We start from the raw sequence: 27,864 nt of genomic DNA on the forward strand, positions 1-27,864 counted from the left end.
GATGATTTTACTGATTACAGCGATTACAGCTGTACTGAAAGTGATGACACTGATAGCTCGGAGAGCTCAGTTGTCACAGTCATTGAGAGGAAGTCTCACACAATAGATAGGCCTTCACAGGTGAAGGATGAACCACTGTTTACCATTGGAACTAGTTCTCCAAAAAGTCCTGAGACTGGACCAGTGAGCAGAGAGGATCAGCACCTCATACGTAGGTCTGAGAGAGTTACAAAGGGTCAACCACCCAAGAGGTACTCAAAAGAGTTTGCTAACTTAGCTGTTGCATGTGTTGCTGTTGTAAACAACCAAGGACAGGTTGGAGCTGTGTCTAAGTCAGAGACAAAGACACAACAGAGAGTTGCTAGCCAAGGTAATGCAGATGCACTCATTCCTTGGAAACCAGACAACCAGAGAGGTACACTGGGGAAACCAGTGGCGGGGAGTTCCAAGGGTGGAACTGAAACAACAGGGGAGTGTTATGTGTATAACAACTGTTTGTTTTCTTCTCTGGATCATGCTTTGCTTGCTGCAACACGCATTGATTCTTTTGGGGGAGGATGTTACGAAAAAGGAGCAATGCAGAAGCAAGCACCAGGTGGCTGGAATGGTAAACAGGATGTGGGTGTTATTGGATTGTCCCGTGGGAAACTGGGACTGTCTGTAAAGTGCTCTGAGAGCCGGATGTTACCTCAGAGCAGCACATGACCCTGTACTGGAAGTACATGGGTGGAGTTTATTCTCTCTCTGCAGTGGGAAGCAGAGTGTGCAGACATGTTTTCTCTGTACTGGTGAAAGACAGGAATAAAGACATGTAAATATATTTCTGTCTGTCTCTCTCCCCCTCCCTGGGAGAGGAGTGGGGGGGAGTGGTGTGTTCTCCTTCACGTTGAGGAGAATCGCCGATTGGAGACCTCCTTAGATCTTGCCGGGAGTCGCTGGCAGGGGAGGTCATAAGGAATCAAGCCGGGCACCTGGAGGGTGGCCAAATTCCTCTGGACTAAGAGCTAAGCTGGGGGCTCTGCTCTTTTGGCTTGAAATCTCGACAGCCCCAAGTAGGCTCTCCTTGCAAGGGTTTGTGGAAAACAACCTTGCTTTCTCCATCAGGAGGGACAGCTCATGTCACAGGAGAAACTGCTTTGCCAGAGTCCTCTTCTATGTGAGAGTATTCATCCTACGGATGCCTGTTGCTGGAAACTGCAGGAAGGGAGGTGCAGCTGTGTTCAGTTCCTGCTTTCAGGTTTCCCATGGGCATCTGGCTGACTACAGAGAGGACAGGATCCTGGCCTGAACCCGCAGGGATGCTCTTCTGTTCATTTTGATAACAGTAAGGATATGACCAAGAAGCCAATCTAGTTGATCTAAATTCATAGAGTTTCCTCTTTTGAGCAGAACTTGGGCACAGCCCAAGTACAGTGGTACCTCGGGTTAAGTACTTAATTCGTTCCGCAGGTCTGTACTTAACCTGAAACTGTTCTTAACCTGAAGCACCACTTTAGCTAATGGGGCCTCCCGCCTCCGCCGCGCGATTTCTGTTCTCATCCTGAAGCAAAGTTCTTAACCCGAGGTACTATTTCTGGGTTAGCAGAGTCTGTAACCTGAAGCGTATGTAACCTGAAGCGTATGTAACCCGAGGTACCACTGTATGTCAAGCAAAACGGGGTTGGAAATCTAATGCATTGATCGCCATTAAATAATGTGAGAAGAGGAACACCTATTGCCTTTATGAATCAAGTCTTTCCATCAGCTGTTGGGAATGGCTGTGGCTCAGTGGCAGTTTTGCAGGTAGAAGTTCCCAATGTTCAACCCCAGACATCTCCAGCGAGGGCTGAGAATGTTCCCCCATATGAAACCCCAGATAGCAGCCCCCCATCCAGTGCAGACAATATTGAGCTGCATGAACAGATGGGCCAATGGTCTGACTCTCTATAATGAAGCTACCATGGCTGTGCGCACAAGCCCATTTACTCTGCAGCCATACTCTGGTTTGGGAAGCAGTGCATGCACGACGTTAGCCGCAATCCAATTCCGTCCGGTTGTTTCTTATGAACTTTTGCATTCCCGCCCCACTTAAAAGACCCAGTTTTGATCCAAATTGAGAAAAAGAACAACCTAACTGCATTTCCAGTAGCGATGTTTGGAAGTGAGAGCCGGACCATAAAGAAAGCTGATCGCCGAAGAATTGATGCTTTTGAATTCTGGTGCTGGAGGAGACTCTTGAGAGTCTCATGGACTGCAAGAAGATCAAACCTATCCATTCTTAAGGAAATCAGCCCTGAGTGCTCACTGGAAGGACAGATTGTGAAGCTGAGGCTCCAATACTCTGGCTACCTCATGAGAAGAGAAGACTCCCTGGAAAAGACCCTGATGTTGGGAAAGATGGAGGGCACAAGGAGAAGGGGACGACAGAGGACGAGATGGTTGGACAGTGTTCTCAAAGCTACCAGCATGAGTTTGACCAAACTTCGGGAGGCAGTGGAAGACAGGAGTGCCTGGCGTGCTCTGGTCCAGGGGGTCACGAAGAGTCGGACACGGCTAAACAACAACAACAACAAACTGCGTTTCCAGCCCATAATATGTACTGTACACAGCCTCTGAAACAGAACTGCCATCCTAAGTTGGACTGTGATGGGAAAAGCAGAGGCCAGATTGCCTGCAATAGCCTCATGGAGTCTGATGGGCTGGACTCTTGATGGGTATCGACAAGGCGCCAGTCATCCCAGCAAGACACACCTTTGCTTGCAGGATGCCGCAGGTACCCCTTGAATTGCTCCACCCCAGGCAGCAGCTGCTGTGTCTCTGCCTGTATAACGGATCTCGCCTTTGCCAAGGAATGCGACGAAAACGCCTCGCTCAGCTTTTTTTTTTTTTTTAAAAGGCTCTCGGCACATTGGCCGAGAAGCGGCAGCCAGGCCAGCAGAGCAACAGTCTCTGCCAACCTTTTAAGTTTGCACGCGTGCCTTCCTGCCCACCCAAACGCCCCTTTACGCAGGTGAAGCTTTTGTGCGCCATGGAGCTGAAGGAAAAGTGGCTGAAGATGCCACACAACTAGCTGTCCAGAGGCGCAGCTGTAGAAGTGGGCAAACTCTTCCCCCTAACTCACGGGACACCCCAAGAAAAATAACGACTTGCTAGAGCAGCTGGTGTTTGGTGCAAGCAGGCGCGCTGCAAAGGGATCTCTCGTTCCCAAAAAGTGGGGGCCCGTGGAAACATTTGCAGTAGCAAAGCAGCCATGGGGGAAAGGGGGAGAGAGAGTTGCGCAGGCTTGGGCTGGGCCTGCAGGGGGATCAGCAAAGCAACGTGGACGATGCAGCCCCTCCAAGCGGAGACCTCCCCTCTCCTCCCCTCGCCACGGTCGCGCAAGAACCAGTCTTGGGCGGGTCACCTCCTCCTGCGCCGAGTCTCCCATCGCGGCGTCGGGCGCGGCTCCGGCTAAGCTGCGCGGCGGCTGCGCGGCTGCGGAGTCTGGTTGCTCCTGCGCTGCCGGCGGTTGCGGGATCCCGACTCGACTCCGGCCCGCAGACTCCATCCCCGAAGCTGCAGCGCCGCCGAGGAGGCTTTAATCCCCAGCTGCACGTGACTCCGGGCAGCGGAAACGACTCCCAGCCCCGGAGAAGGATGGATGAGCGAGCAGGCGCTGCGCGAAGCGCCTTGATTCCGCGCTCGCCGTGGAGCAACAAAACTTTGGGGTGCCTCCAGCTCCCCGCCCCCGCTGCAAAGGAGGCCGGCGAGAATCTGGATCCGCCCTGTGGGTTGCCTCGGAAAGGAAGCCCGGCTGAGTTTATTGGGGTTTGTAAAGGGGCGTCCCCATAAAGAAGGCTGATCGCCGAAGAATTGATGCTTTTGAATTCTGGTGCTGGAGGAGACTCTGGAGAGTCCCATGGACTGCAAGAAGATCAAACCTATCCATTCTGAAGGAAATCAGCCCTGAGTGCTCACTGGAAGGACAGATCCTGAAGCTGAGGCTCCAATACTTTGGCCACTTCATGAGAAGAGAAGACTCCCTGGAAAAGACCCTGATGTAGGGAAAGGAGAAGGAGAAGGAGAAGGAGAAGGAGAAGGGGACGACCGAGGACGAGATGGTTGGACAGTGTTCTCGAAGCTCCCAGCATGCGTTTGATCAAACTGTGGGAGGCAGTGGAAGACAGGAGTGCCTGGCATGCTCTGGTCCATGGGGTCACGAAGAGTCGGACACGACTAAACAACAACAAAGGGGCGTCGTGGGATTTCAAAAGTGCCCCCACCCGCTGCACGTTTAACTCGAGGTTGGTGAAAACGCACGGGGTGGCCACCTTGCAGCACCACCCAGCTACATCCTTGTGGGAAAGCAAGTCCCTGTTTTCAAGGAACACATAGGAAGCTGCCTTAGTACCCAAGTCAGCCCATTGGTCTATCTAGCTGAGTCTTGTCTACACTGACTGGCAGCCGCTCCCCAGGGTTTCAGGTAGGAGCCTCTCCCAACCCCACCTGGAGATGCCAGCGGGGACTGAACCGGCGACCGTCTGTTTGCAGGGCAGATGCTCTGTCAGGGAGGTATGGCATTGCTGGACTCCATCTCCCACCATTTGTGTACCTTGGACTGAGCTTAGTAGCGGATTGGCAGCCATGTGCTTTAAATGCATCAGGAGTGTCAATGCTATCGTTTGCAGATTAGACGGAGAGCAGTTTTGTAAATCACCGTTTTCAGTATGCAATTATCAAGGTGTGCACTTTTCTGCATTTCATTTCTCTCCGGCAACACTTTTGACAAGCCTCACCCAAGAAGAAAAAGAAGATATGTGGACTTACAAATTGGGATAACACTAAATGCATTAGATGAAGAGGCTGTAATCCATGGAAGTTTAATGCCACAATAAATCCATTTGTTTTCAAGATGCCACAAGACTCTGGCATCCCACAATATATGCATGTATCCATTTTTATGACATGTATGATTGCAGCCACACTTCTCTGTTCCTTCCCTCCCCCGTCACAGCTACAAGTGCTGTAAAGCTAAAAGAAATGTTAAGGATCCAAATAAGGAATGGGCAATTCCTTTATAACACTGAATTTCCCACCAACTAACCCCAAAGGGTCTCACCGCAATTTATGAATTTAAAAACAACAAAACAACTGGAAACAGAAATGACAAAACCAGGGTTGCTGCATTTAATGGGGTTGGCTTAATCTTGGGGTGGAGAACCTTTAGCCCCTAATATGTTGCAGAACTACAATTCCCATCATCCCCAGCCACTGGTCTGGCTCACATCATCCCCATGCTGGCTGTGACTGATGGGAGTTCTAAGGTTTCCCCTCCCATTTTTTCTGAAAAAAAGAAATAATGAAAAAATAGTTTTTTAAAGGTAAATTGTCACAATTGCAAATAAAGAGGTATAGAATACAGCTAAGTGATTTACTAAATCAACAATAAAACATACCAGGAGGAAAAGGATCTGTGGTCTATAATTACAAAGGGTTCCATGATCTAAATCAAAACCACTGCAATTTTTTATTTTAAAAAGAAGATAAGCTTTTACAAAACCTACAATTGTGTCCTGGACTGCTATCAAAAGATGCAAAATCAATTCCTTGTTTTTTTCTCATCTTGATCCGAATCTGCAAACAAATCCAAGATCCAGACAAGGGGAGGGATGGATTGCTTGTCCAGTTATCAATGAGATGTCAGAAAATACTTTTGTCCTGAACCAGTTTACCTTGGGCAGTGCCATCACTTATGCTGGTAGGTCCCAGCATCCTGGCAGCCCCTCCAGCCTAAGTGTGAAGCACCCCCATGTACAAAAGGAATGAATCATTGTGTTAAGTACCAACTATGCGCCATTTTCAGGAAGAGTTCCTTCTTTGAGCCAAAACAGATGTCTATGGGACCTTGGACCAGATTCCCCCCCCCAATCTTCATCTTCTGTATGAACTCCCCAGTTGTGTTCCCACCAGGTCTTATGTTTTTGATTTGCAGTAAAAGTAGCATTTGACAAAAATGTCATAGAGCAGTGAAACTAACCCATTGATGGGACCCGAGGAACCCATAATAATTTCAGAGTTGTACTTCAGCAACATCTGGAGGACCATCCCTGAGTTAATTTGATTATAATCCTTACCCCACTTACCTGAGAGTAAGTCACATTAAACTCAGTGGGACTTAAATATTAGTAGATACAGTTAGGATTACACTGCAGAGACATTTTTGGTCAAGTAAAAAGGTGTTCCAGTATATTAGACAGATATATATATATATATATATATATATATATATATATATATATAACTTTTAATACTCATAAAACGTGCAGATGACAATCATCATCCTAAAAGATGTATTCCCCTTTTGCCTTTCATGTGTATGTTTGTACAAATGACTTCAGAACAGAGCAGGCATAGGCAAACTCGGCCCTCCAGATGTTTTGGGACTACAACTCCCATGATCCCTAGCTAGCAGGACCAGTGGTCAGGGATGATGGGAATTGTAGTTCCAAAACATCTGGAGGGCTGAGTTTGCCTATGCCTGGAACAGAGCCTACGCAGGCACAGATGTGCGCCTACAGATGTTTCATGTTCCCTGGAACCCTGATGGAGTTCTCAAATGCATGAGAGCCAATTATTAAGACACCAGGTCCATTGGCAGAGCAACTCTGTGTTACAAAGATGTCTGCAACTTTAACATGAACCCTGCCACGCGGGAATCCCTTGCAGATGACCGTAGTGCCTTGAGACAGTTAAGTCATGTATCCTTAGCAGTGATCAGAGGAGGAATGACCTCTGGGGGGAACACAGAGAGAAGAAACATCATGATGCATCTGCCCCAACTGCAACAAAACATGTCTCTCCCATATCTGTCTCTACAGCCACAGCAGGAGCTGTGAATCTCCAGTGTTTTGATTTCACCCCCAAAGGAGCAGTCCTCTATTGTCTCCTGAGACAGGTGGCTGCTATGTATGATGTTTCTGGGGGTGGTCTTGGGCTCCATGGCAGGGAATTTAAAATGTGTATATAAGGCCTTGCGCGCCATTGTTCTGGGTTCCTCCTCCCTCCTGCGTGTGGTGAGTTAGGACCCTGTTGAAACAGATCAATAAAGATCAGGCTTACTAGCTGCTTTGCTTCTCAATATTCTCTGGTTGGCCTCTGTTACATATTTTCTCCTACCAATGGGGAACCAATATAGAGTAAGGACTCTATATGGGCTCTTGGATACCCCATAAGGGAAAAGGGCAGATTTTTGTTTACAACAGCTGCCAACCAACTAATTGAAGTAAAATGCCAATGGAATCTGTGGAAGAAGACTTTTACTTAATGCCCATTGATTTCATTGAGAACTAGATTCAACCAAATAAAATAAATAAAATTAAATAAAAAAATAAAAAAATTCCTTCCAGTAGCACCTTAGAGACCAACCAAGTTATTGCTATGAGCTTTTGTGTGCATGCACACTTCTTCAGATACACACAAAAAGCTCATACCAATAACTAACTAAGTTGGTTTCTAAGGTGCTACTGGAAGGATTATTATTATTATTATTATTATTATTATTATTATTATTTTATTTTGTTTCGACTACGGCAGACCAACACGGCTACCTACCTCTAACTAGATTCAACTAAGTTAAACTAGATCCACTAACTGATCAAGCGAGAGCGACTCTTCTTGGATGGTGTGCTGAATGCACTGGCACCCGGGAACATAGGAAACTGCCTTCCACTTATAGTTTCCTATGCCGCTGGGCAGCGACTATCAAGAATTTCAGGCAGGAGTCTCTCACAGCTTGGCCAGAAGATGCCAGGGACTGAATCTGGGACCTTGTGCATGCAAAGCAGATGCGCTACGGCTACGCTGTGGCTTTTCCCCAGTGGGTTCACCATCCCTGTTGTAGACAGTTCTGAGCCAGATGCACAGATGGTCCGATCTGGAATAGGCAGTCTCCTGTGTGTTCTGAGGGCTGGTTAACTTTACGGTAAAGGACTGGAAAATTACGGGAGGCAGGCGATATGCCAGGACTGGGATGTTTTCAGCCAAGGTGGCTGCCCAGAAGTATTTTATTTAGAGTTTCATTCCTACTTTACATACGCAATGTGCATAATGCTCTTTTCTTGTGGGCTGGATGGTTTCATTGACTAAATGGCTGCCCATCTGGCCGTTCTGAAAGGAGCGGCTACAGCGGAGGGTTGAAAAGTTCGCTGCTTTCATGGGCTGTGGCTGCAGCTCGCTGGTTTGTTCGTCTGCCAGCGGTGAAATCTGGCATGCAGGAAAAGGAAGTTTGGCATTAAAGTCAGCTTAATATTGTTTCTCTAAGCAGTGCCTCAGAAATGCTGAGGAAGCATTTATCTGTCTAGGGACGTACAGAGGAGGGGTTTGCATACAAAGAGCACAATCAAGTTCATTCAACTGTATTTAACTATTAGATTACTACAGGCACACTCCTGTTCTTATTAGCTTTCAGCTGAACAAAGAGTTCTGGGGCAACTTCAAGGTTAAAAATTAATTACAGCCCAGGCTTTTGTGGGCTAGAGTCCATTCTGTCAAATGCATGAGGTGTTATTTTCAGTTGATAGATTTCTACACACAGACATAAAGACACACAAATACACACGTGGATAGAAGGAGAGGAAATGACAAAGCAAAGCTTGGTGGCCGGCACTACAAGACATAAGGTGCAATCCTATGCATGTCTATTTGGAAGAAAGTGTATATAGGATTGCAGGTTTAGACAAGCCCTGCTACTATGCAGAGTCAAATGAAAATACAGTCCAGTTCAAGTGGTAAAAGGTCTGCTAGGGTGGGAGGTAATGAAGTGGCAAAACAGGTTTCTGAACAGCTTGCATTGTGGTCCCCAACATTTTTGGGCCTGGGAAGCATGTCTGGAAATCTATCCCATTTGTAGGCGCAAATTCACAGAAGGGGAAGAAATAAATGATGCCCCGAATCCCACCTACAGGCAAAATAGCTATACCACCCCCCAATGAAGAGGAGGAGGAGGAGGAGGAGAACACCCCTCCCAAAAGGGAAAACAGTCCCTGCCAACTAAACAACCCAAACAAAACCACAGGCAAAACACCCCAAACCAAAGCAGGCAAAACACACACTAACAAACATAAACACAGAGAATATGCGGAGCCCAGAGGAATTCTGGGAAAGGAAGGTTAAGAGTGTAAAGTGGCTGGATTACCTGCACTTTGCTTTTGATTCTGCCCAGGGTCACTCATGGTGGGGTGGGGGTGGATCTTTAAAAAACCCCACAATTCAAAATTTTTGGAGGGGCAAGCAGTCTTTATGGGCACCCAGAATGGAGGTGTTTGAGAGTGTCTTGTTGAGGACCCCAGGGGAACGTTAACACCTAAGGAGTGGGAATATAAACTGGCTGCGGATCTGCAGTGGAGAGCGGAGTTTTGTCAGTTTGTGAATACAGTGGTACCTTGGGTTACAGATGCTTCAGGTTCAGTCTCTGCTAACCCAGAAACAGTACCTTGGGTTAAGAACTTTGCTTCAGGATGAGAACAGAAATCGTGCTCCAGCGGCGCAGCAGCAGTGGGAGGCCCCATTAGCTAAAGTGGTGCTTCAGGTTAAGAACAGTTTCAGGTTAAGAACGGACCTCCAGAACAAATTAAGTTCTTAACCCGAGGTACCACTGTACATTGTTGGGAACAGTGGGATCTTGTTGCATCTGCTGCATCTTTCGGTTGTCATGAATCGCATGTCTGGGCCAGGTGTGGAGTGGCAGGCTGAGACAGGTGAACATGGGTGGGAGGACAACAGGAGGATGACCGGCAGGGACTGAGACTGGAGAAGACTGAAGGAGATGAGTATTCTCCCGTCCCAGGATATGGCTGCCCTGGCTAGGGAAGCAGGACATCTCTCAGGAAAAGGAGTGCAGCAATGGAATCCAGGTAGGACACCAGCCCAAAGGTAGGGTCTTCTCCATTGTGAAGAGCAGTTGCCACCAGCTTTGATGGGTGTGTCATCTGTGCCCTTTCTTGGACAGGCACAGCTTGGCCCCTGGGGCTCATGGGATGGTAACCTTCTGTTTGTAACCTTATGTAATGTGCTCTACGTGGGGCTTCCCTTACAGCTGGTCCAGAGGCTTCAGCTGGTGGCCCAGGTAGTGAATAGTGCCTCTTACCAGTGCTAAGGGATCGACACCGGTTGCCTACCAGCCCCCAAGTTGGTTTTGAGATATTGCTATTGGCATATAAAGCCCCAGACAACAGGTCGCTCTCGTAGGCAGCCAACTTGAGGCTGAGCCCCAGCTACTAGCGTTGAGTCTTGGCATGTCATGTGTGTGTCTCGCTCTCTTCCCCTGCTTATCATCTAGGTTAAAGTGAACAATACAGGGAGTAAAGATGGCTAAAGGTGACCCAAAAAAGCTGAAGGGGAAGATGTCTGCTTATGCCTTCTTTGTTCAGACCTGTTGTGAAGAACAGAAGAAGAGGAACCCAGAAGTTCCCATCAGCTTTGCAGAGTTCTCCAAAAAGTGCTCAGAGAGGTGGAAGACCATGTCAAGCAAAGAGAAGGGGGAATTTGATGAGATGGCTAAAGCTGATAAAGTGCGGTATGATAGAGAAATGAAGGATTACGGACCAGCAAAGGGTGGGTAAGAAGGAGAAGGAGGACCCCAATGTCCCCAAAATGGCCACCGTCTGGATTCTTCCTGTTCTGTTCAGAATTCCATCCCAAGATCAAATCCACTAATCTGGCATCTCCATTGGAGACTTGGCAAAGAAATGTGGAACAACCTCAGAGATGTGGAAAAACAGCCTTACAACAACAAGGCTGCAAAACTGAAGAAGTATGAGAAGGATGTAGCTGACTACACATCTAAAGGCAAGTTTGATGGTGCAATGAGTCCCATGGCTAAAGATGCTGTTGCAGCTTGGAAAAAGGTAGAAGAGGAGGAGGCTGACGAAGAAGATGAGGAGGAGAAGATGAGGAGGACAACGACAATGAATAAGAAACGGTATAATACTTGTCTCCATGTGAATACCATAGAGTAGGGAAAACACCATTTGGAAAAACAAACAGGCACCTGTTGCTTTAAGAAGATGGTGTCTTATTTGCCCTTTTTGGAAGCGAAAATGTGCTTGCGTGAATGTCCCTGTTAGGTACTTATTTCTGTGTTTGTGCAATGTGTGTGTGTGTGTGTGTGTGTGTATGTACATGTATGTGTGTGTGTATCCTGAGAATTGCTTCTTTGCCGTGTTATTACTGAATAATTAACAAAGAGATTACATGCATTGAATAATACAAATGATGTAGACAAATTTGTTGAAATATGGCATCTGTAAAATACTTTGCTGATAACCCTGAAGAATGGCAACCACTGAAATCACAGATCGGATTTTGGCAAACTCGAGTAGACTGATCTGTCCTGGAGGAGTGTAAATTGGGATTTTGCTTTTGCACCCACCCCTTTTTTGTAACTGTTGTTATATACTGGAAATCAATAAAACTGTATTTATAAAAGAATGAGAAAACAGCGTTCAAGGGGAAGATCGGCATGGCCTTAACTAGATATATTACAGCACTTTATAATATAAAAAACATAAAACTAAGCAATAAAATCATAAAAGGTTAAAGGCAAGTAAAAAAGCAAATATATTTAAAATAAAAAACATTACTACTACTAAGTCTTTTATGTTTGGGGGGTTGTGGCAGTATACAGCTATGTTTTATGGTTACATGATGTATTGCATTCATCAACCTTTGCAATAGCAAGTAATGACTGAAAAACGGCAAATATCTGTACTGCTGAATACATTTTTATTAATCTGTACCTATGTATTATTACTGAAAACAAACAAAAATATACAAAAACAAACAATCATGACTACTTCTATCTAGTACTTTCTTCTTCAGCGTAATGGCACCTTAGGGCAGAAAATCGAAAAGCTCTTTCGATGGCGCGAGCCTCCGCATAACTCCGAAGGAAGCCTACTGAATTTCAGCCTGATCCGCTGTCGAGGAAAAGCGCTCACCGCACAGCATCGCAGCCCCCAGTGTGCCTGCCTACGCTTGACCGCTAGTGGCCGCTGCTCCGAAAAAAAGCCCCTTTTCCTCCCCTTTCCCTTTCGCCAGGCGACAGGGGAAGCAGTTTGGCCCTCCGTGGGCACCGTAGAACGGTGGGAAATATGGCGCTGAGCTCGGAGCCGCTCTCGGAGCGCTCCGTGAAGCTGGCGGTGCTGCTGGCCTTCGCTTCGGGGGTGCTGGTGGGCTGGCAGGCGAACAGGGCGCGCAGGCGCTACCTCGACTGGCGGAAGAAGCGGCTGCAGGACCAGCTGGCGGCCACGCAGAAGAAGCTGGACCTGGCGTAAGGCAGGTGAGGACGTCGCGGGATGGTGGCCGGGAAGGGTCATGCCCCTCTGCATGGCTTCTTGAGGGAGTGGTGGCCGGGAAGGGTCATGCCCTTTCGGTGGCTTTTTGAGGGAGAGGGAGTGGGATGGTGGCCGGGAAGGGCCATGCCCCCTTTCATGGCTTTCTAAAAAGAGGACTGCTGGCTTTTGAACGCCAAACTAGCAGTTGGCTACCCAGTTTTTATTTGCTTAAATGTATCCACTTTTGATTTTGAAGAAACCTGAATAGATAGACGCAGGTGGCGCTGTGGGTTAAACCACAGAGCCTAGGACTTGCCGATCAGAAGGTCGGCGGTTCGAATCCCCGCGACGGGGTGAGCTCCCGTTGCTCAGTCCCTGCTCCTGCCAACCTAGCAGTTCGAAAGCACGTCAAAGTGCAAGTAGATAAATAGGTACTGCTCCGGCGGGAAGGTAAACGGCGTTTCCATGCGCTGCTCTGGTTCGCCAGAAGCTGCTTAGTCATGCTGGCCACATGACCCGGAAGCTGTACGCCGGCTCCCTCGGCCAATAAAGCGAGATGAGCACCGCAACCCCAGAGTCGGTCACAGCTGGACCTAATGGTCAGGGGTCCTTTTACCTTTACCTATCCACTTTTGATTTTGAAGAAACCTGAATAGATAGCATCATTTATATTATTATTATTTTGTTTCTCTTCCTATCAACAGCCTGGAGCAAATGGAAGCAAGAGGAAGCCTTTGGATCAAATCTGACATTTAATAGACTTTGAGAAAACACACACATACGAGAATAATGCTTCTGTTATTTCACTCAATAAGACTGATATCTGAAGAAGCTCAACATGTATGGAAGAACATCATCAATATAAACACTGAAATTTTGTGGTCTGCTTTGATGGGGTCAACTTCTTGTGCCATGTTTGGAAGATTTGTTTCATTGTCTGACACTTGAACTATGATGACTGAATCTTGATAACAAGTGTCTGCATGTGACTAAATAAACTTTATTTTAACAAGTTATTCTAGTTAAATTGTGTTGGCTCAGAGAATGAAGGCATGCTTTATTTCTAAGACCTTTTAGTTGTGAAAACTTAACCCTCCTGCTTGGTGGTAAAGTTTGGTTGCATTTCCCTAACCAATCCACAGAGCTGAGCTGTTTTACTGTGGCATGATCTTCTGGAGGTTATAGTTTGCTCATTGACTACATAAAAGGACTGGGTGATAGACCAAATTAAAAATTTATTTCTTACAGGTAACATACCACTTATCAAACAGAGGTGAGCTATTGAAGCACTTCACAGCATTAAAACAAACAAACAAACAGAACCATACACTTTAAAGTACCAGAGTCAGTACAAGCTAGATACGGCCAACTGGCTAAAGTTAAAGCAAAGCCCATGAAAAGGTAATTGAGCTATGTGTGAAGTGCAGCAGCTAATGAGGAAAGACTGTAGCTCAGTGGTTCCAAGTTCAGTTGCCAGCATATCTAGGCAGGGCTTGGGCAAAGACTCCTGTCTGAAACTGGAGTACTGCTGCTGTTCTGTGTCAACAGTACTGAGCTAGTTGTTCCAGTGGTCTGACTTGGTATAAAGCAAATCCTAAATTGATTGCAGATCAGCTAGGTGAAATAGCTATTACGGTGTGTGTGTGGGTGTGTGGGTGTGTGTATACACGCACACACACACACACACATATTTATATCTCACATCACTTGGGGGTGTGGGTATATCTATCTATCTATCTATCTAATATCTATCTATCTCAACCAACATACACTATATAATTTCATTTACACATCTGATGATGCTGGGTATAATGGTGCTGCAATCTTATACCCCAGTGGTTCCCAATTAGCTAATTAATTTAAAACCTGTTTTTCAAAAGTGAAGCCATGGACCCTCTACTTTTTAAATTTTTTTACCTCTCTGTGGTAGTTTTTGTTATGGGGATGGTGCCACAGACCCCCTGGGTGGGTTACGAGGACCCCCTGGAGTCTGTGGACCATCAATTAGAAACCACTGCTATACCCAATCACCTGTGTGTAACCCCCCTTGAATTTAATAGGACTTACTTATGACTAGAGATACTTTAGTAAAGGTAAAGGTACCCCTGCCCGTACGGGCCAGTCTTGCCAGACTAGGGTTGTGCGCTCATCTCACTCTATAGGCCGGGAGCCAGCGCTGTCCGCAGACACTTCCGGGTCACGTGGCCAGCGTGACAAGCTGCATCTGGCGAGCCAGCGCAGCACACGGAACGCCGTTTACCTTCCCGCTGGTAAGCGGTCCCTATTTATCTACTTGCACCCGGGGTGCTTTCGAACTGCTAGGTTGGCAGGCGCTGGGACCGAATGACAGGAGCGCACCCCGCCGCGGGGATTCGAACCGCCGACCATGCGATCGGCAAGTCCTAGGCGCTGAGATTTTACCCACAGCGCCACCCGCATCCACAGAGATACTTTGGATTGTGCTAAAAACCTGTGATGAGAAGCCCCCTAATGGCATTTTAGAAGAGGGAAACTTCTTTCGCTAAAGGAAAACTGGTTGTGGTGAAGAAGATAAGGTTTCCAAAGTTACATGAGAGGGTGTTATGTAAGATAACGTAACTTCAGAGACTTCGCATTGGAAATGTGGTGAGCATTTCACTTGGAGATCTTTGCACACCTTTTAGTTAGTCATATATAGATGCCATGTAAAAAAACACAAAAACCTAGTAGTTTATGCATTGCGTGTTACCCCAATACTGAAGCTGCTTTATCTCCTAGCATGACATTGCAAACGTATTATATCGGCTTTATAGCACTTCAGCATTCTGGTTTCCACCTAAGCAACACACAGTACCTGCTAAGTGTCTGAACCATGGAATTCTAAATCCTTGGGAGAGGAAGGCACACTTTAAAAGGTGGGGGACAAAATACCGACAAAATCATCAATGGGACCGTTTGCATGGGCAGCTCGGGGTGTGCAGCCCCTGCCCTTTTTAATCTTTCGGCTGCGCTGCATGCTGGGACATGTAGTCCGGTTGGACGCCGGAGAAGCGTCGCTGTCCGTCTCCTCGTAGCGCCTAAGGATGACGCTATAAATCCCGCGCCGCAGCGTTCCGTCTCCTAGGCGACCGGCTGCGGCCTTCTTCCTCCGCGCAAGGCAGGCGCCTCGTAGAGCTTTCGCCCGGCTGGCGGTATGACCGGGCGCCGGGGCCGGACGGGCCCGCTGCAGAGCGCGCTGCGCCGGGGCCGAGAGCTGCGGGAGCAGGTGAGCTGGGGAAACGGGAGGCAGGGAAAGGAAGGGCGTGAAGCGGATCCTGCCCGGCCCTTAATTGCAGGGAACGAGAGGCATGGGGCTAGTAGGAGGGAAAGGCGTAAGCCAGAGGTGGAGGAGCCTGCGGCCCTCCTCAGGCTCGAAATTTCATTCGCCCTGACCGTTGGCAGGGCCGGCCCACCCATGAGGCAAGGTGAAGGTGGATGCCTCAGGTGGCATGATCCAGAGGGACATCATATCCCAATGCCGATCTTTCTTCCCTGCCTCTTCCCTTGTTCCTGATGTAGATATGGCCTCACCTGCTTCTTCCCTGGTGGGGGGGGGGGGCAACCCCCTTTTGGGGTCTGCCTCAGGTGTCGAAGTGTCTTGGGCCGGCCCTGGCCGTTGGCTCTGTTGACAGGTGTTGGGAGTCCAGCCGTCTCTGGAGAGCCACAAATCCCAGCCGAAAAGTAGTGTGCTAATTCTTTCGTTATCGTTTGACAAAGCGAATCTTGGTCGTTCGATATTTTAGGTGAATGCTTTGCTCCAAGAAAGCAAGGAAGTGGGGGCTCTGGACTCTGGAAAGAAGCAAAGCCTTAGTCAGAGGTAATGTGTGTGTGTGTGTGTGTGTGTGTGTGTGTGTGTGTATTTTAAAAAACTCCTTCCGGTAAGCATAATGCAAATGTATTTGAGGTCAGAGGTGCTTGTTAGTTGGTTCCTCGGATGCAAACAAATTTGATTGCAGGTCTAAAAATATTTTCAGATCCAAACCTAAAAACAATTACTTTAATTGAGATCAGTGGGACTTTTATTTGCTGATGTATAACTATATTGCATTAGAGGTTTGTCATAAATTTGTATTTATGCAAGGATGTTCATGAATGTAGACAGTGGCGATTGATGTGCTGAGATTTATTTTCAAAACTCTGGGAAATGTGTATAGTACTTGTGAAGGGTGACCTGAAAGCCCCCGATAGCTAGCTGCCTCTTCCTTTACCACCCTCACACTCATACATGCCAGCCCCCTAACAGTGTTGTGGCCATTTCAGTTCCATTATTGTTCCATTCAGTTGCATTCGGTAGTGGCGCCCTCCCTGTGGAACACCCTCCCTTCAGATGTCAAGGAGATAAAGAACTACATAATTTTTTAGAAGACATCTGAAGGCAGCCCTGTTTCAGAAAGTTTTTAATATTTTATGTTTTATTATGTTTCAATATATGCTGTAAGCCACCCAGAGTGGCTTGGGAAACCCAGCCAGATGGGTGGGGTATAAATAATAAAATTATTATCATCATCATAATGATCATTCAGTGAGGCGTTCATATGCATCTTGAGTGGAATTATGGATCCCCTCAGGGACTGCTGGGGCTAGAGGATGAATAGTGGCATTAAATAAGGTAAAGATAGCTCTCCTCTCCATTGTTATAGAGCTGGCCTGCAAGCCCCAGGTTCAGCAAACAGAACAACAAATGAATTTTTGAAATGTGGCAGGTGAAGAAAACAATGTGAAGGAAGTGAGGGAGATGCTCACTGCCTGTCCATGGCTATCAGTGCAAGTGCACATAATGCACTGTTGACATGGGTAAGGGAAAAAACATCATGTAGGTTCAAACATCATGTAGGTTCTGTTGCATTTCCCAGTGGCATGTAGCATGGACTTGCACTATAAGTGAGGAATTTATAGTGTGGTATATCATGCAGTATGGATCTGGCCCCTTTCCAGAAGACAAATAAAGGTGACCTGATTTCAGTCTCATGTTGGCTGTTTATTTTTTTGATTAGAATGTCCATTGTCTGCCAGTGTGTGCTATCTGTGAAAACCGAGAGTGTATACTCACAATCACTGAATGGTGATTATGTAAGCTTTATCTCAGGGATGAGGAACCTATAGCCCTTAAGATGCTGCTGGACTACCATTCCCATCATCCTTGGCCACTGGTAATGCTGGCTGGAGCTTGTGGGAGTTAGTATACAACAATATCTGGAGGGCAACAGGTTTCCTGTCTACTTTAGCTGTTAAGAGATGCTTAGGATCTCTTGATAGTTGAATCATACCTATCAGGTGTCACCCTGAGCATGTGCTGCTGCCTAGGAATGGAATTGTCTTGTTTGGGCAGACTTAGTACCAGGAGATACTAAGTACCAGGAGGTACTAAGTGGCCCACCAGAGAACTACAATCTACTTTCCCTCATTCCTGGCCAAGCACTTGGTTCAGATCCTCCAGGAGAATGAACAGTTGAGATAGTCTGCTGTGTTTTCTCAGCAAGAGAGATAGAGCAACTTGATGACGTCCAGTCTCAGTGTGCACACACTTTCTCCCTCTCTACCAGAAGAGAATATGTCCACTGTCTTTCCCTATTCAGAGAAGTAATTTGTAGTGCCATGTTGGCATTAATGCTAACCTTGAGGTGAATGGGAAATTATGTGACTGATCTATTAGAACTGAGCATTTGCAGATTTGGGGGCTCAATGCATGTATTTATGGCCATGTAGGCAGTGTATACAATGCAAGTACTGTTTTTGTTGTAGATGTTTGGAGCTGAAGAAGTCTGTTGATGAAAATATCTCTGCTCTACAGAACTTGAAGAAAGTAAGTGTTTAAGGTACAGCGCTTCTTGTTTCCACAATAATAAAATGGAGAGGAGGTTCAGAAAAATACTCTGTCAGGGTAGGACCTGAGATTACTGCATTTACCATGTCCATCCTTCAGTGGCTAACCTAAATTTGTTGTAATGTATACAACTTCCTTAGACAGCTCTATATGTAATACTATTGGTTAACGTATCCCAAAGTCAAAGGAGTCACAAATCTTTTTTAGTATAGTGATGTATGGAAGTGAGAGCTGGACCATAAAGAAGGCTGATCGCTGAAGAATAGATGCTTTTGAATTATGGTGCTGGAGGAGACTCTTGAGAGTCCCATGGACTGCAAGAAGATCAAATGCATCCATTCTTAAGGAAATCAGCCCTGAGTGGTCACTGGAAGGACAGATCGTGAAGCTGAGGCTCCAATACTTTGGCCACCTCATGCGAAGAGAAAACTCCCTGGAAAAGACCCTGATGTTGGGAAAGATGGAGGGCACAAGGAGAAGGGGACGACAGAGGACGAGGTGGTTGGACAGTGTTCTCGAAGCCACAAACATGAGTTTGACCAAACTGCGGGAGGCAGTGGAAGACAGGAGTGCCTGGCGTGCTCTGCTCCATGGGGTCACGAAGAGTCGGACACGACTAAACGACTAAACAACAACAACAAAGCACCATGTGAATGTTTACCTGTAATTAGCATATTTTCCATAAATGTGATTAATGCCAGGCTATGTTAGATGGATATTTTAATTCAAATCCTAATGTACACAAGAATGTTATGAAAAATCTGGTGTGTTGTTATCTTCCAGTCAGATGAACCTGCCCCCGTGGGAAATTATAATCAGAGAAAAGAAGAAGAAGGAGAAAAATTGTTATTGCTTTCTGCGCAGCTGGATAAACTTACAGCAATCTTTAGCCGGGAAGATGTGACCAAGGACTCCAGCATGTAAGTAGGTTAACAGTACAAACCTGTGGATGTCTGCTCAGATATAAGGCTGCAATCCTAACCCTACTTACCTGCCAGTAAGCCTCACTGAATTCAGGAGACTTACTTCTGTGTAATTATGGTTAGGTTTGCAGCTTCAGTCCCATTGAGTTCAGTGGGATTTACTCCCAGATAAGTGTGTACAGGATTGCACTCTAAAACAGGTTTTTATTAATCAAGCTGGATTATCCCATGCCTGCTCAAGTCTGAGCATGGGCATCTTTATCAACATAAAACTTTCTTATAAGGTAAAGGTAAAGGACCCCTGAATGGTTAAGTCCAGTCAAAGGCGACTGTGGGGTTGCGGCACTCATCTCGCTTTCAGGCCGAGGGAGCCGGCGTTTGTCCACAGACAGCTTTCTGGTCATGTGGCCAGCATGACTAAACCGCTTCTGGTGCAATGGAACACCATGATGGAAGCCAGAGTGCACAAAAATGCTGTTTACCTTCCTGCTGCAGAGCTACCTATTTATCTACTTGCACTAGCTTGCTTTCAAACTGCTAGGTTGGCAGGAGCTGGGACAGAGCAACAGTAGCTCACCCCGTCATGGGGATTCGAACCGCCGACCTTCTGATCGGCAAGCCCAAGTGGCTCAGTGGTTTAGATCACAGCACCACCTGCGTTCCTTATAATAGTTACAGTGCATAGTCATTGATGCTTTGTCTGCTACATAATTTTAGCTTTATCTGACATAATTGTATAATTGTTAATTGCTACCTACCCCAAAGTTAAGGGATGAGAATGCTTAGAAATATTAATGTATTCAAAATATGAAACTGAGGAATTATTGAGACACCTGGTCCTTCTTATACCTCTAGAACAAGAAAGGAGGAGTTCTTTACAATATTGTCTGTGTCAGTGGTTGATTAGAATAAGCAGTTGTCAAAAGACTGTGATGGACTCTGTTTCTTTTTGGGTTAGCAATACAAAAAGGAAGGACAGCCCAAAAACACTGCAAGAAAACGAAGAAAGTGAAGAGGAAGATGAGGAGGAGGAGGAAGAAGAAGAAGAAGAAGAAGAAAGTACACAGGATGATGGTGATGATGAAGAGGATGGTGAAGATGAAGACAAACTCGGAGATGATTCAGCTATTAAATTTTTTATCACTCTTGGTGATTTTTCTGCACAGCAAGAAGGTGACCTGACCTTTAAAGTAAGTAAAATGTACCGTATTTTTCCCTCTATAACACGCAGATTTTTTCGGAAATGTCTGTGCGTGTTATTGAGCGAATGTGTGGTCCCTGGAGCCGAAAAATCAGGCAAAAATCAAATCGCGCTTCACGGAGAAGGGAAACCTGAAAAGAGGAAGCGGCTGCTTTCCTGCATTCTGCCTCAGGGTCTTACTGCCCACCCCCCTCTGTTTCGTTGCTGTGTTTGCTGAAACGGAACAAAGAGCAGGGAAAGCCCCTCCCCTCCAGGCAAGCAGAGGGGAAAGCAGAGTGTCGTTCCTTCTAATTCCTCTCTGTGCTCCGGTGCTGCTGGGGGAGAGGGAGAGAGAGAGGGGGAGGGAGAGGGGGGGGAGGGAGAGAGAGAGGGGGAGGGAGAGAGAGAGAGAGAGAGAGAGAGAGAGAGATGGCTGGCTTGGGTGGGGGGAAACTTTTGCCTTTCTTTCCTCCCTCCCGTTAAATCCCTCTCCTGCATTCTTAGCCAGCTGCTTCTCTGCGCACCCCTCTCATGTCCCTTCTTTGTTTTTCCTTCGCTCCCCACTTAAAATGTGGTTACAAAGCATAGATCCACATGGCTCCTCAGGATCTTTGCATTGGGTCACCCCAAATTCACCATCAGATCACATAGCATGTCCATGGCTACAGCCTGCCCCCCCAAAATCACGCACCCACTGTTGCCTGGGGCTGCAATGGTGCAAAAACGTGGTTAAAAAGCATGGATCCACATGGATCGTCAGGATCTTTGCATTGGGTCACCCCAAATTCACCATCAGATCACATAGCATGTCCATGGCTACAGCCTGCACCAAAAAAATCACACACCCACTGTTGCCTGGGGCTGCAATGGTGCAAAAATGTGGTTACAAAGCATGGATCCACAGGGATTCTCAGGATCTTTGCATTGGGTCACCCCAAATTCACCATCAGATCACATAGCATGTCCATGGCTACAGCCTGCACCAAAAAAATCACACACCCACTGTTGCCTGGGGCTGCAATGGTGCAAAAATGTGGTTACAAAGCATGGATCCACAGGAATTCTCAGGATTTTTGCATTGGGTCACCCCAAATTCACCATCAGATCACATGTCTGTGGCCACAGCATGAAGCACAAAAATGATACATCCACTGTTTCATTCAGAATGATTTTTCCCTTGTTTTCCTCCTCTAAAAACGATGTGCGTGTTATGGTCAGGTGCGTGTTATAGAGCAAAAAATACGGTAATATTATTAGTTTATGTGGGCATATCTCACTAAGTACTATAGCTGTGTAGGATTTGTTTGTTCATTTGGTGTAGACATTGCATAAGTCAGTCATCACCAATCCCACTCTAATGCCTTCTTGCAGTGTCCAAAAACTCTATTTGATTATGCTACATGAGTCTAGCAGTGATGGTTTTTCCCTAGGGTAACAAAGTCAATCAGTGCTGCTATGCATGTGATAGGTACCAAGTTGGCTTGTGATGCCAAGTAGCCTAATAGGAACAGGTGGTCATTATCATTGTTATAGCTGGGGAGAGGTGTGCACTGTATAAGAGAGGAGAGCAGCAGTGCATCTTCATCCCTGGAGCCTCCTTATACGTGAGGATAAGGCTTTATCCCTATTACTGTGTTTCTCCAAGTGTACTACTCTCACATGAAAAGGTAAATATCTTGATTGCTATAGGTACTAAATATATGCCTGGTGAGTCCATATGCTAGGGTGGGAGGAGGCTTTCCCCTGCTGTCCATCTCTCACCTCTGCCTTCCTAGTTGTAACTTTTTTCTTTTGTCCCCTACCATTTAATGTGAACACTGAGAATCAAGGTTAGCCCACCACCTGCATAGGCCTATCCTGGGTTCAGTTTCTTGGTCTTCCCAGAGTGTCTCTCTAGATTGTAGCAACGAGGCAGGATTCAAGATCAAGCTTTTATATGTGTGATGTTGGAAGTCCAATATAACAGCTAGCTCAATCTTAAGAGCATCTGTAAACCATTCAATACAGTGGTACCTCAGGTTACATACGCTTCAGGTTACGGACTCCGCTAACCCAGAAATAGTACCTCGGGTTAAGAACTTTGCTTCAGGATGAGAACAGAAATCGTGCTCTGGCGGCGTGGTGGCAGCAGGAGGCCCGTTAGCTAAAGTGGTGCTTCAGGTTAAGAACAGTTTCAGGTTAAGAACGGACCTCTGGAAGGAATTAAGTACTTAACCCGAGGTACCACTGTATTTACATGCCCAACTCTAGTATCTTCCACAGTAATACTTTGCATCAATTGGTAGAAATATAAGAATAGCAGTCACTTTGGGTCAAAGCAACAAACTAGATCACTAGGCCTCTGCTTTCATCATATATTCAGCACAGAATATCTTTAAACCCTTGTGTATTAATGTAGTTTCTTCCCCTCTCTTTGTTTTCAATACTGAAGAAAGGTGAAGTTCTGCTTATCCTTGAGAAAAAGCCTGACGGTTGGTGGCTGGCTAAAAACTCCAAAGGGGAGAGGGGCCTTGTGCCTAAAACCTACCTTATGGTTGGTATGCTTCTACTTTTCTCTTTCTATTCAGTTCCATGTTTAATGTTATTGTTGGCATCTTTCCACCTTAGTGGGCTTGCAGTGTTCCTTTTCATGGGCTGCTGCAGCCGTCTGGACAGCAATATGGAAAATAACTACCAAGCTTTCATCATTCCCAAGATTGTGGTGTGGTGGAATGTGGGGATGGCATTTTTTAGTGCTATAGAAATAAAACCCAGTAGCATGCCAACTGGTAGATATTTTCTGTCATTCCTCAAATATTTCAGACTGCTTTCTTGAGACGCCCAGCCAAACATAACATCTTAGGGCGGTTCCAGACTGTTGCTATTTTCAGGTAAGATTCTATGGCATCCTGGCAAATTCAGATTGTGCAATTATAGATGATAGGGAGGTCTTGTGCAACACACCCTTAAACAAAAATCAAACAGACTTCTTGGGATAAAAGAAAGTGACAGGAAAATGCACTGGAAACAACACTTTGACACAATGTCAGCTAACTTCCCTCCAAACAAATCTGAATAAATACTCAGTTGCAACCCAGGATCCAACCCAGGGTATATTCACAAAGGAGCAAGAATTTGAAGCAAGAATTTCCACTTCTACTGCAACATAAGATCACCCAACTTCCTTTTTAAAATAAAAAAGGTATAGAATGTTATTGACTGTTGCAATGGATCAACTTTGTAGGTGAAAGATGACGAAGAGGGCCAAGAACCAAGTGAAGAGGAAACCGAGGAAGATATAGAGGTGGCAGATGAAACGGAAGGAGGGGCCAACATTCTGAAAAGGTAAAGGGACCAGAGCTGTGAGTGGAAATGCGTCTTCATGCTGCTGTTCTGATGGGGGCTTCTTCATTGCAGAAGCTTCCTTGCGTCATTTGTGTATCCCCGATTTGAACTTGACTGGTTTCAGTCCTGATTTGTATCCACTACAAGAGCAAACACAGTGGGAGATGGTAAAGCCTTTTAAACCAGGGCTCTGCATAATGGGAAAATATAATAAAATAATAATAATAATAATAATAATAATAATAATAATAATAATACCCCACCCATCTGGCTGGGTTTCCCCAGCCACTCTGGGCGGCTCCCAACAGAATATCAAAAACACGATAAAAGATCAAACAGCTTTCAGACGTCTTCTAAAAGTCAGATAGTTGTTTATTTCCTTGACATCTGATGGGAGGGTGTTCCACAGGGCGGGCGCTACTACTGAGAAGTCCCTCTGCCTGGTTCCCTGTAACCTCACTTCTCACAGTGAGGGAACTACCTTGGAGCTGGACCTCAGTGTCCGGGCTGGACGATGGGGGTGGAGATGTTCCTTTAGGAATACTGGGCCGAGGTTTGCAGTAGGATAGTTTGGGAAGGCATCCCTGAACAGGAATTTATAAGAATCCTGAAGAATCCTGCGAAAAGTGAATAATTTATTTAATGTCATTTAGGGAACTTCATTTCTACTGGACTTCAGAACATTATTACAGTAGAGCAGCCGTAAATCTGGTGCTGTTTCTTTTAACAACACTTGTGCCTTCAATTTGTTACCGCTCTTGTGGAACATTTTGCAATGGCTTTTTATTGTGCCCATGGTTCCTGTTTGGGTGGAAGGGCAGTGTAGAAATCAAACAAACAAGCTGACAAAATAGGTACAACAGTGATCAGACCACTTTCACATGGTAGTGAAAGGCAGGCGAATAGTGCGAAAACTAAGGCTGCCTTAGCCACAAAACTGAATTAAAAAAGATTCCAATCTCAGTTACCACATGGTCAGAATATAGATTAAATGGTTTTTCCCAGTGGGACCGTCACTCAGTGTGTCATTTTACAACCCATCACCATAATCACATAGTGAGTGTCAATAACATATTTGCAGTTAATTGATTTGTGGATCAGCTTTGTGTTATGTTCTTATTTTTATGCTACCTACAGGACAGATTCACACTGGAGTGCTGTTAAAAAGGCCATCACAGAGGTAAGCCTGTGTTTTATCATTTGCATACCATTCATGATTATTGATATTTTGCTTGGTTTTTCTTACAAAACCAGACAGCCAAACTGGTACTCTTATTTCATATGGTACTCCCTCTTTCAAACAGTCCAACTATGGACAGCAAAGTTAGCAAACTGAGTATCAGTTTGCTCGAAAAGGGCAGGAACGGTGCAGTCCTATTCATGTTTACACACAAGGAAGTTCCACTGTGTTTAGTGGGGCTTAAAAGCAGTTGCAGAGTGTTTCTGCTTGTTCATCCAGTGGCTCTTCAAAATACTTGATGTTCAGTGACTTGCTACTTAAAGGCTAATATGGAGCCAGAAGCAAACTGATAAATGGAAGCAATATCAAGGTTGAATTATCTCTCTTCTTAATAGAATAATACCTTAGATGCACTGACAACTATGGGAGCAGTTCCTGCAGGATTCCGACCTTCAACACTTGCACAGCTCTTGGAAGAAGGTAGGAGTTTTGTAAAACTACTCTATTAAATCCAGAGCTCCCAAGGTATGAAGCAAGTTTATCTTAGGAAGTGTGAACATTTATTGGGAGGTGACCAAAGTTCTGATGGCAGAATGCTGTAATTGTATTTGTGAGGGGTTTTTTTACAGTCGTGGGGAATTTTTAATGAAATAAATAAATAATTTATTATTTATACCCCGCCCATCTGGCTGAGTTTCCCAGCCACTCTGGGCGGCTCCCAATCAAGTGTTAAAAACAATACAGTGTTACATATTAAAAACTTCCCTGAACAGAGCTGCCTTAAGATGTCTTCTGAATGTCAGGTAGTTGTTGTATCTCTTTGACATCTGATGGGAGGGCGTTCCACAGGGCGGGCGCCACTACCAAGAAGGCCCTCTGTCTGGTTCCCTGTAGCCTCACTTCTCGCAATGAGGGAACCGCCAGAAGGCCCTTGGTGCTGGATCTCAGTGTCCGGGCTGAACGATGGGGGTGGAGACGCTCCTTCAGGTATACAGGACCGAGGCTGTTTAGGGCTTTAAAGGTCAGCACCAACACTTTGAATCATGCTCGGAAACATACTGGGAGCCAATGCAGATCTCTCAGAACTGGTGTTATGTGGTCCCGGCAGCCACTCCCAGTCACCAGTCTAGCTGCTGCATTCTGGATTAATTGCAGTTTCTGGGCACCTTCAAAGGTAGCCCCACGTAGAGCGCGTTGCAGTAGTCCAAGTGGGAGATAACTAGAGCATGCACCACTCTGGCAAGACAGTCCGCGGGCAGGTAGGGTCTTAGCCTGCGTACCAGGTGGAGCTGGTAGACAGCTGCCCTGGACACAGATTTAACCTGCGCCTCCATGGACAGCTGTGAGTCCAAAATGACTCCCAGGCTGCGCACTTGGTCCTTCAGGGGCACAGTTACACCATTCAGGACCAGGGAATCCCCCACACCCACCCGCTCCCTGTCCCCCCAAAACAGTACTTCTGTCTTGTCAGGATTCAACCTTAATCTGTTAGCCGCCATCCATCCTCCAACCGCCTCCAGGCACTCCCACAGGACCTTCACCGCCTTCACTGGTTCTGATTTAAAGGAGAGGTAGATTTAAAGGAGAGTTAGAGCTGGGTGTCATCTGCATACGGATGAACACCCAGTCCAAACCCCCTGATGATCTCTCCCAAATGCAATAAACATTTTGATTGCATTTTTCATTTTGTTCACTTCTGGATAGCAGTGTGTCAGGGTGGGTATTGGAGCAGGTCAGCAATAACTCACAAGGTGTCAGTGAAATTAACTCTTTAGTCAAAGAAACAAACAGCTCAGGCCTAGTGAGCACAGCAACTAGATCTTGCCCCAATGAAGCATTTGCCAGGACTGAAGGTCTGTAAGTCTCCTACTTCCCCTATTCCTTCCCACGGAATCTGAGGTTCCTTCATCTTGCCTGTCTTTTCTCCGCCTGTTCTATACCACTTCAGATTCTGGGAGACCATAGGGGAGGGAGCTGGTTGGAGCAGGAGGGGGAGACCCCTGGTGTCTTCAGCAGCCTGACTCATCTCTGTTTCTTGCCCCCCCCCCCAGCCTCTGCTTCTGCCTCTGAGTCTGGACTGCTCTCTGCCACAGCCTCTTCCTGCTCACTAAACCCTGTTACTGCTTCAGTTTCTGCTCCCTCTTTTCGCTCTGTCCACTCATTGTTGTCCCACCACTAATCCCCTGGCTCTGAGCCTTCTTCCCTTGGGGGTTCCCCAGCTGGTATCTCCCACCACTCCTCTGCATCCAGTCAGTCCATGATACAGTGGTGACAGAAATCTTTTAACAGAGTTTAAAAATGCCTCTTTTCTATTTGGAAAAAAACGCCCCTGAAACTCCGAGCGTCCTCCAGTATGCGCAGCCCTGGAAAAGGCATTTCCCCTCTTCTCCATTGTGCTCAGCGACACATATCAGAATGATATATGCACACTAATCTTCTGGCAAAACACTAATCATCTGGCAAGAAGAGCGAGACAGAGCAAGAAGAGCAAGATAAGATTTATCACCAAGTCAATATGTTTAAGATTAGGCTGTCAGTCTGTAATTGTGCTACTGCTGAAGTCATAAAGTTACTTACTTGCAAATTCCATTGAAGATAACCAAGTTAAAGGGAGATGGGAAAATAAACACTCTAAAAATAAGCATTGTTCTTCCAGGAGTTCAGTTTCGGGCTTCTTACTTCTTACAACCTGAGCTCACACCTTCCAATCTTTCTTTCCGAGATCTAGTGTGGAACCCGGAAAAAGGCACTGTAAGTATTTGCTCTCAATAAAAGCCAGATAAACTCTCTTTAGGGTAGCAGAAAATGGAGAAATTGGAGAAAACGTATTATGCAATAACATAGTAAAGGTAAAGGGTCCCATGACCATTAGGTCCAGTCGTGGCCGGCTCTGGGGTTGCGGCTCTCATCTCGCTTTATTGGGCAAGGGAGCTGGCATACAGCTTCCGGGTCATGTGGCCAGCATGACTAAGTTGCTTCTGGCGAACCAGAGCAGCACACGGAAACGCCGTTTACCTTCCCGCCGGAGCGGTACCTATTTATCTACTTGCACTTTGATGTGCTTTCGAACTGCTAGGTTGGCAGCAGCTGGGACTGAGCAACGGGAGCTCACCCCGTCGTGGGGA

General features: G+C 46.2%; 3 protein-coding genes and 1 pseudogene across 11 annotated transcripts in view; 3 read left to right on the forward strand and 1 right to left on the reverse strand.

Annotated features, from left to right (window-relative positions):
* Nucleotides 1-3,727, reverse strand: part of LOC128411274 (two pore calcium channel protein 1-like) — a 37,389-nt gene extending 33,662 nt beyond the window's left edge. For 2 of the 4 annotated variants that reach the window (XM_053383467.1, XM_053383466.1), the window contains exon 1: nt 3,383-3,725. In XM_053383467.1, the coding sequence (XP_053239442.1) occupies nt 3,383-3,526 (144 nt within the window). In that variant the 5' untranslated portion in view covers nt 3,527-3,725. Of the gene's footprint in view, nt 1-3,382 lie in introns of all 4 variants that reach the window. The other 2 variants (XM_053383469.1, XM_053383471.1) reach the window with 2 other exon arrangements.
* Nucleotides 3,728-10,241: 6,514 nt separating this feature from the next.
* On the forward strand, nt 10,242-10,988 carry LOC128411284 (high mobility group protein B3-like; annotated as a pseudogene).
* A 1,085-nt stretch (nt 10,989-12,073) lies between these two features.
* MTLN (mitoregulin) lies at nt 12,074-13,306 on the forward strand. The gene is made up of 2 exons (XM_053383490.1): nt 12,074-12,295; nt 12,995-13,306. The coding sequence occupies exon 1, from the start codon at nt 12,108-12,110 to the stop codon at nt 12,288-12,290; it is 183 nt and encodes a 60-aa protein (XP_053239465.1). The 5' UTR covers nt 12,074-12,107; the 3' UTR covers nt 12,291-12,295; nt 12,995-13,306.
* Nucleotides 13,307-15,370: 2,064 nt separating this feature from the next.
* Nucleotides 15,371-27,864, forward strand: part of NPHP1 (nephrocystin 1) — a 36,547-nt gene continuing 24,053 nt past the window's right edge. For 3 of the 6 annotated variants that reach the window (XM_053383483.1, XM_053383485.1, XM_053383489.1), the window contains exons 1-10: nt 15,372-15,534; nt 16,052-16,125; nt 18,051-18,111; nt 18,916-19,052; nt 20,014-20,245; nt 22,667-22,768; nt 23,459-23,559; nt 24,697-24,739; nt 25,135-25,219; nt 27,396-27,490. In XM_053383483.1, the coding sequence (XP_053239458.1) occupies nt 15,463-15,534; nt 16,052-16,125; nt 18,051-18,111; nt 18,916-19,052; nt 20,014-20,245; nt 22,667-22,768; nt 23,459-23,559; nt 24,697-24,739; nt 25,135-25,219; nt 27,396-27,490 (1,002 nt within the window). In that variant the 5' untranslated portion in view covers nt 15,372-15,462. Of the gene's footprint in view, nt 15,535-16,051; nt 16,126-18,050; nt 18,112-18,915; nt 19,053-20,013; nt 20,246-22,666; nt 22,769-23,458; nt 23,560-24,696; nt 24,740-25,134; nt 25,220-27,395; nt 27,491-27,864 lie in introns of all 6 variants that reach the window. The other 3 variants (XM_053383484.1, XM_053383486.1, XM_053383482.1) reach the window with 2 other exon arrangements.

The sequence above is a fragment of the Podarcis raffonei genome, chromosome 3, assembly GCF_027172205.1.
Source record: "Podarcis raffonei isolate rPodRaf1 chromosome 3, rPodRaf1.pri, whole genome shotgun sequence".
NCBI lineage: Eukaryota > Metazoa > Chordata > Lepidosauria > Squamata > Lacertidae > Podarcis > Podarcis raffonei.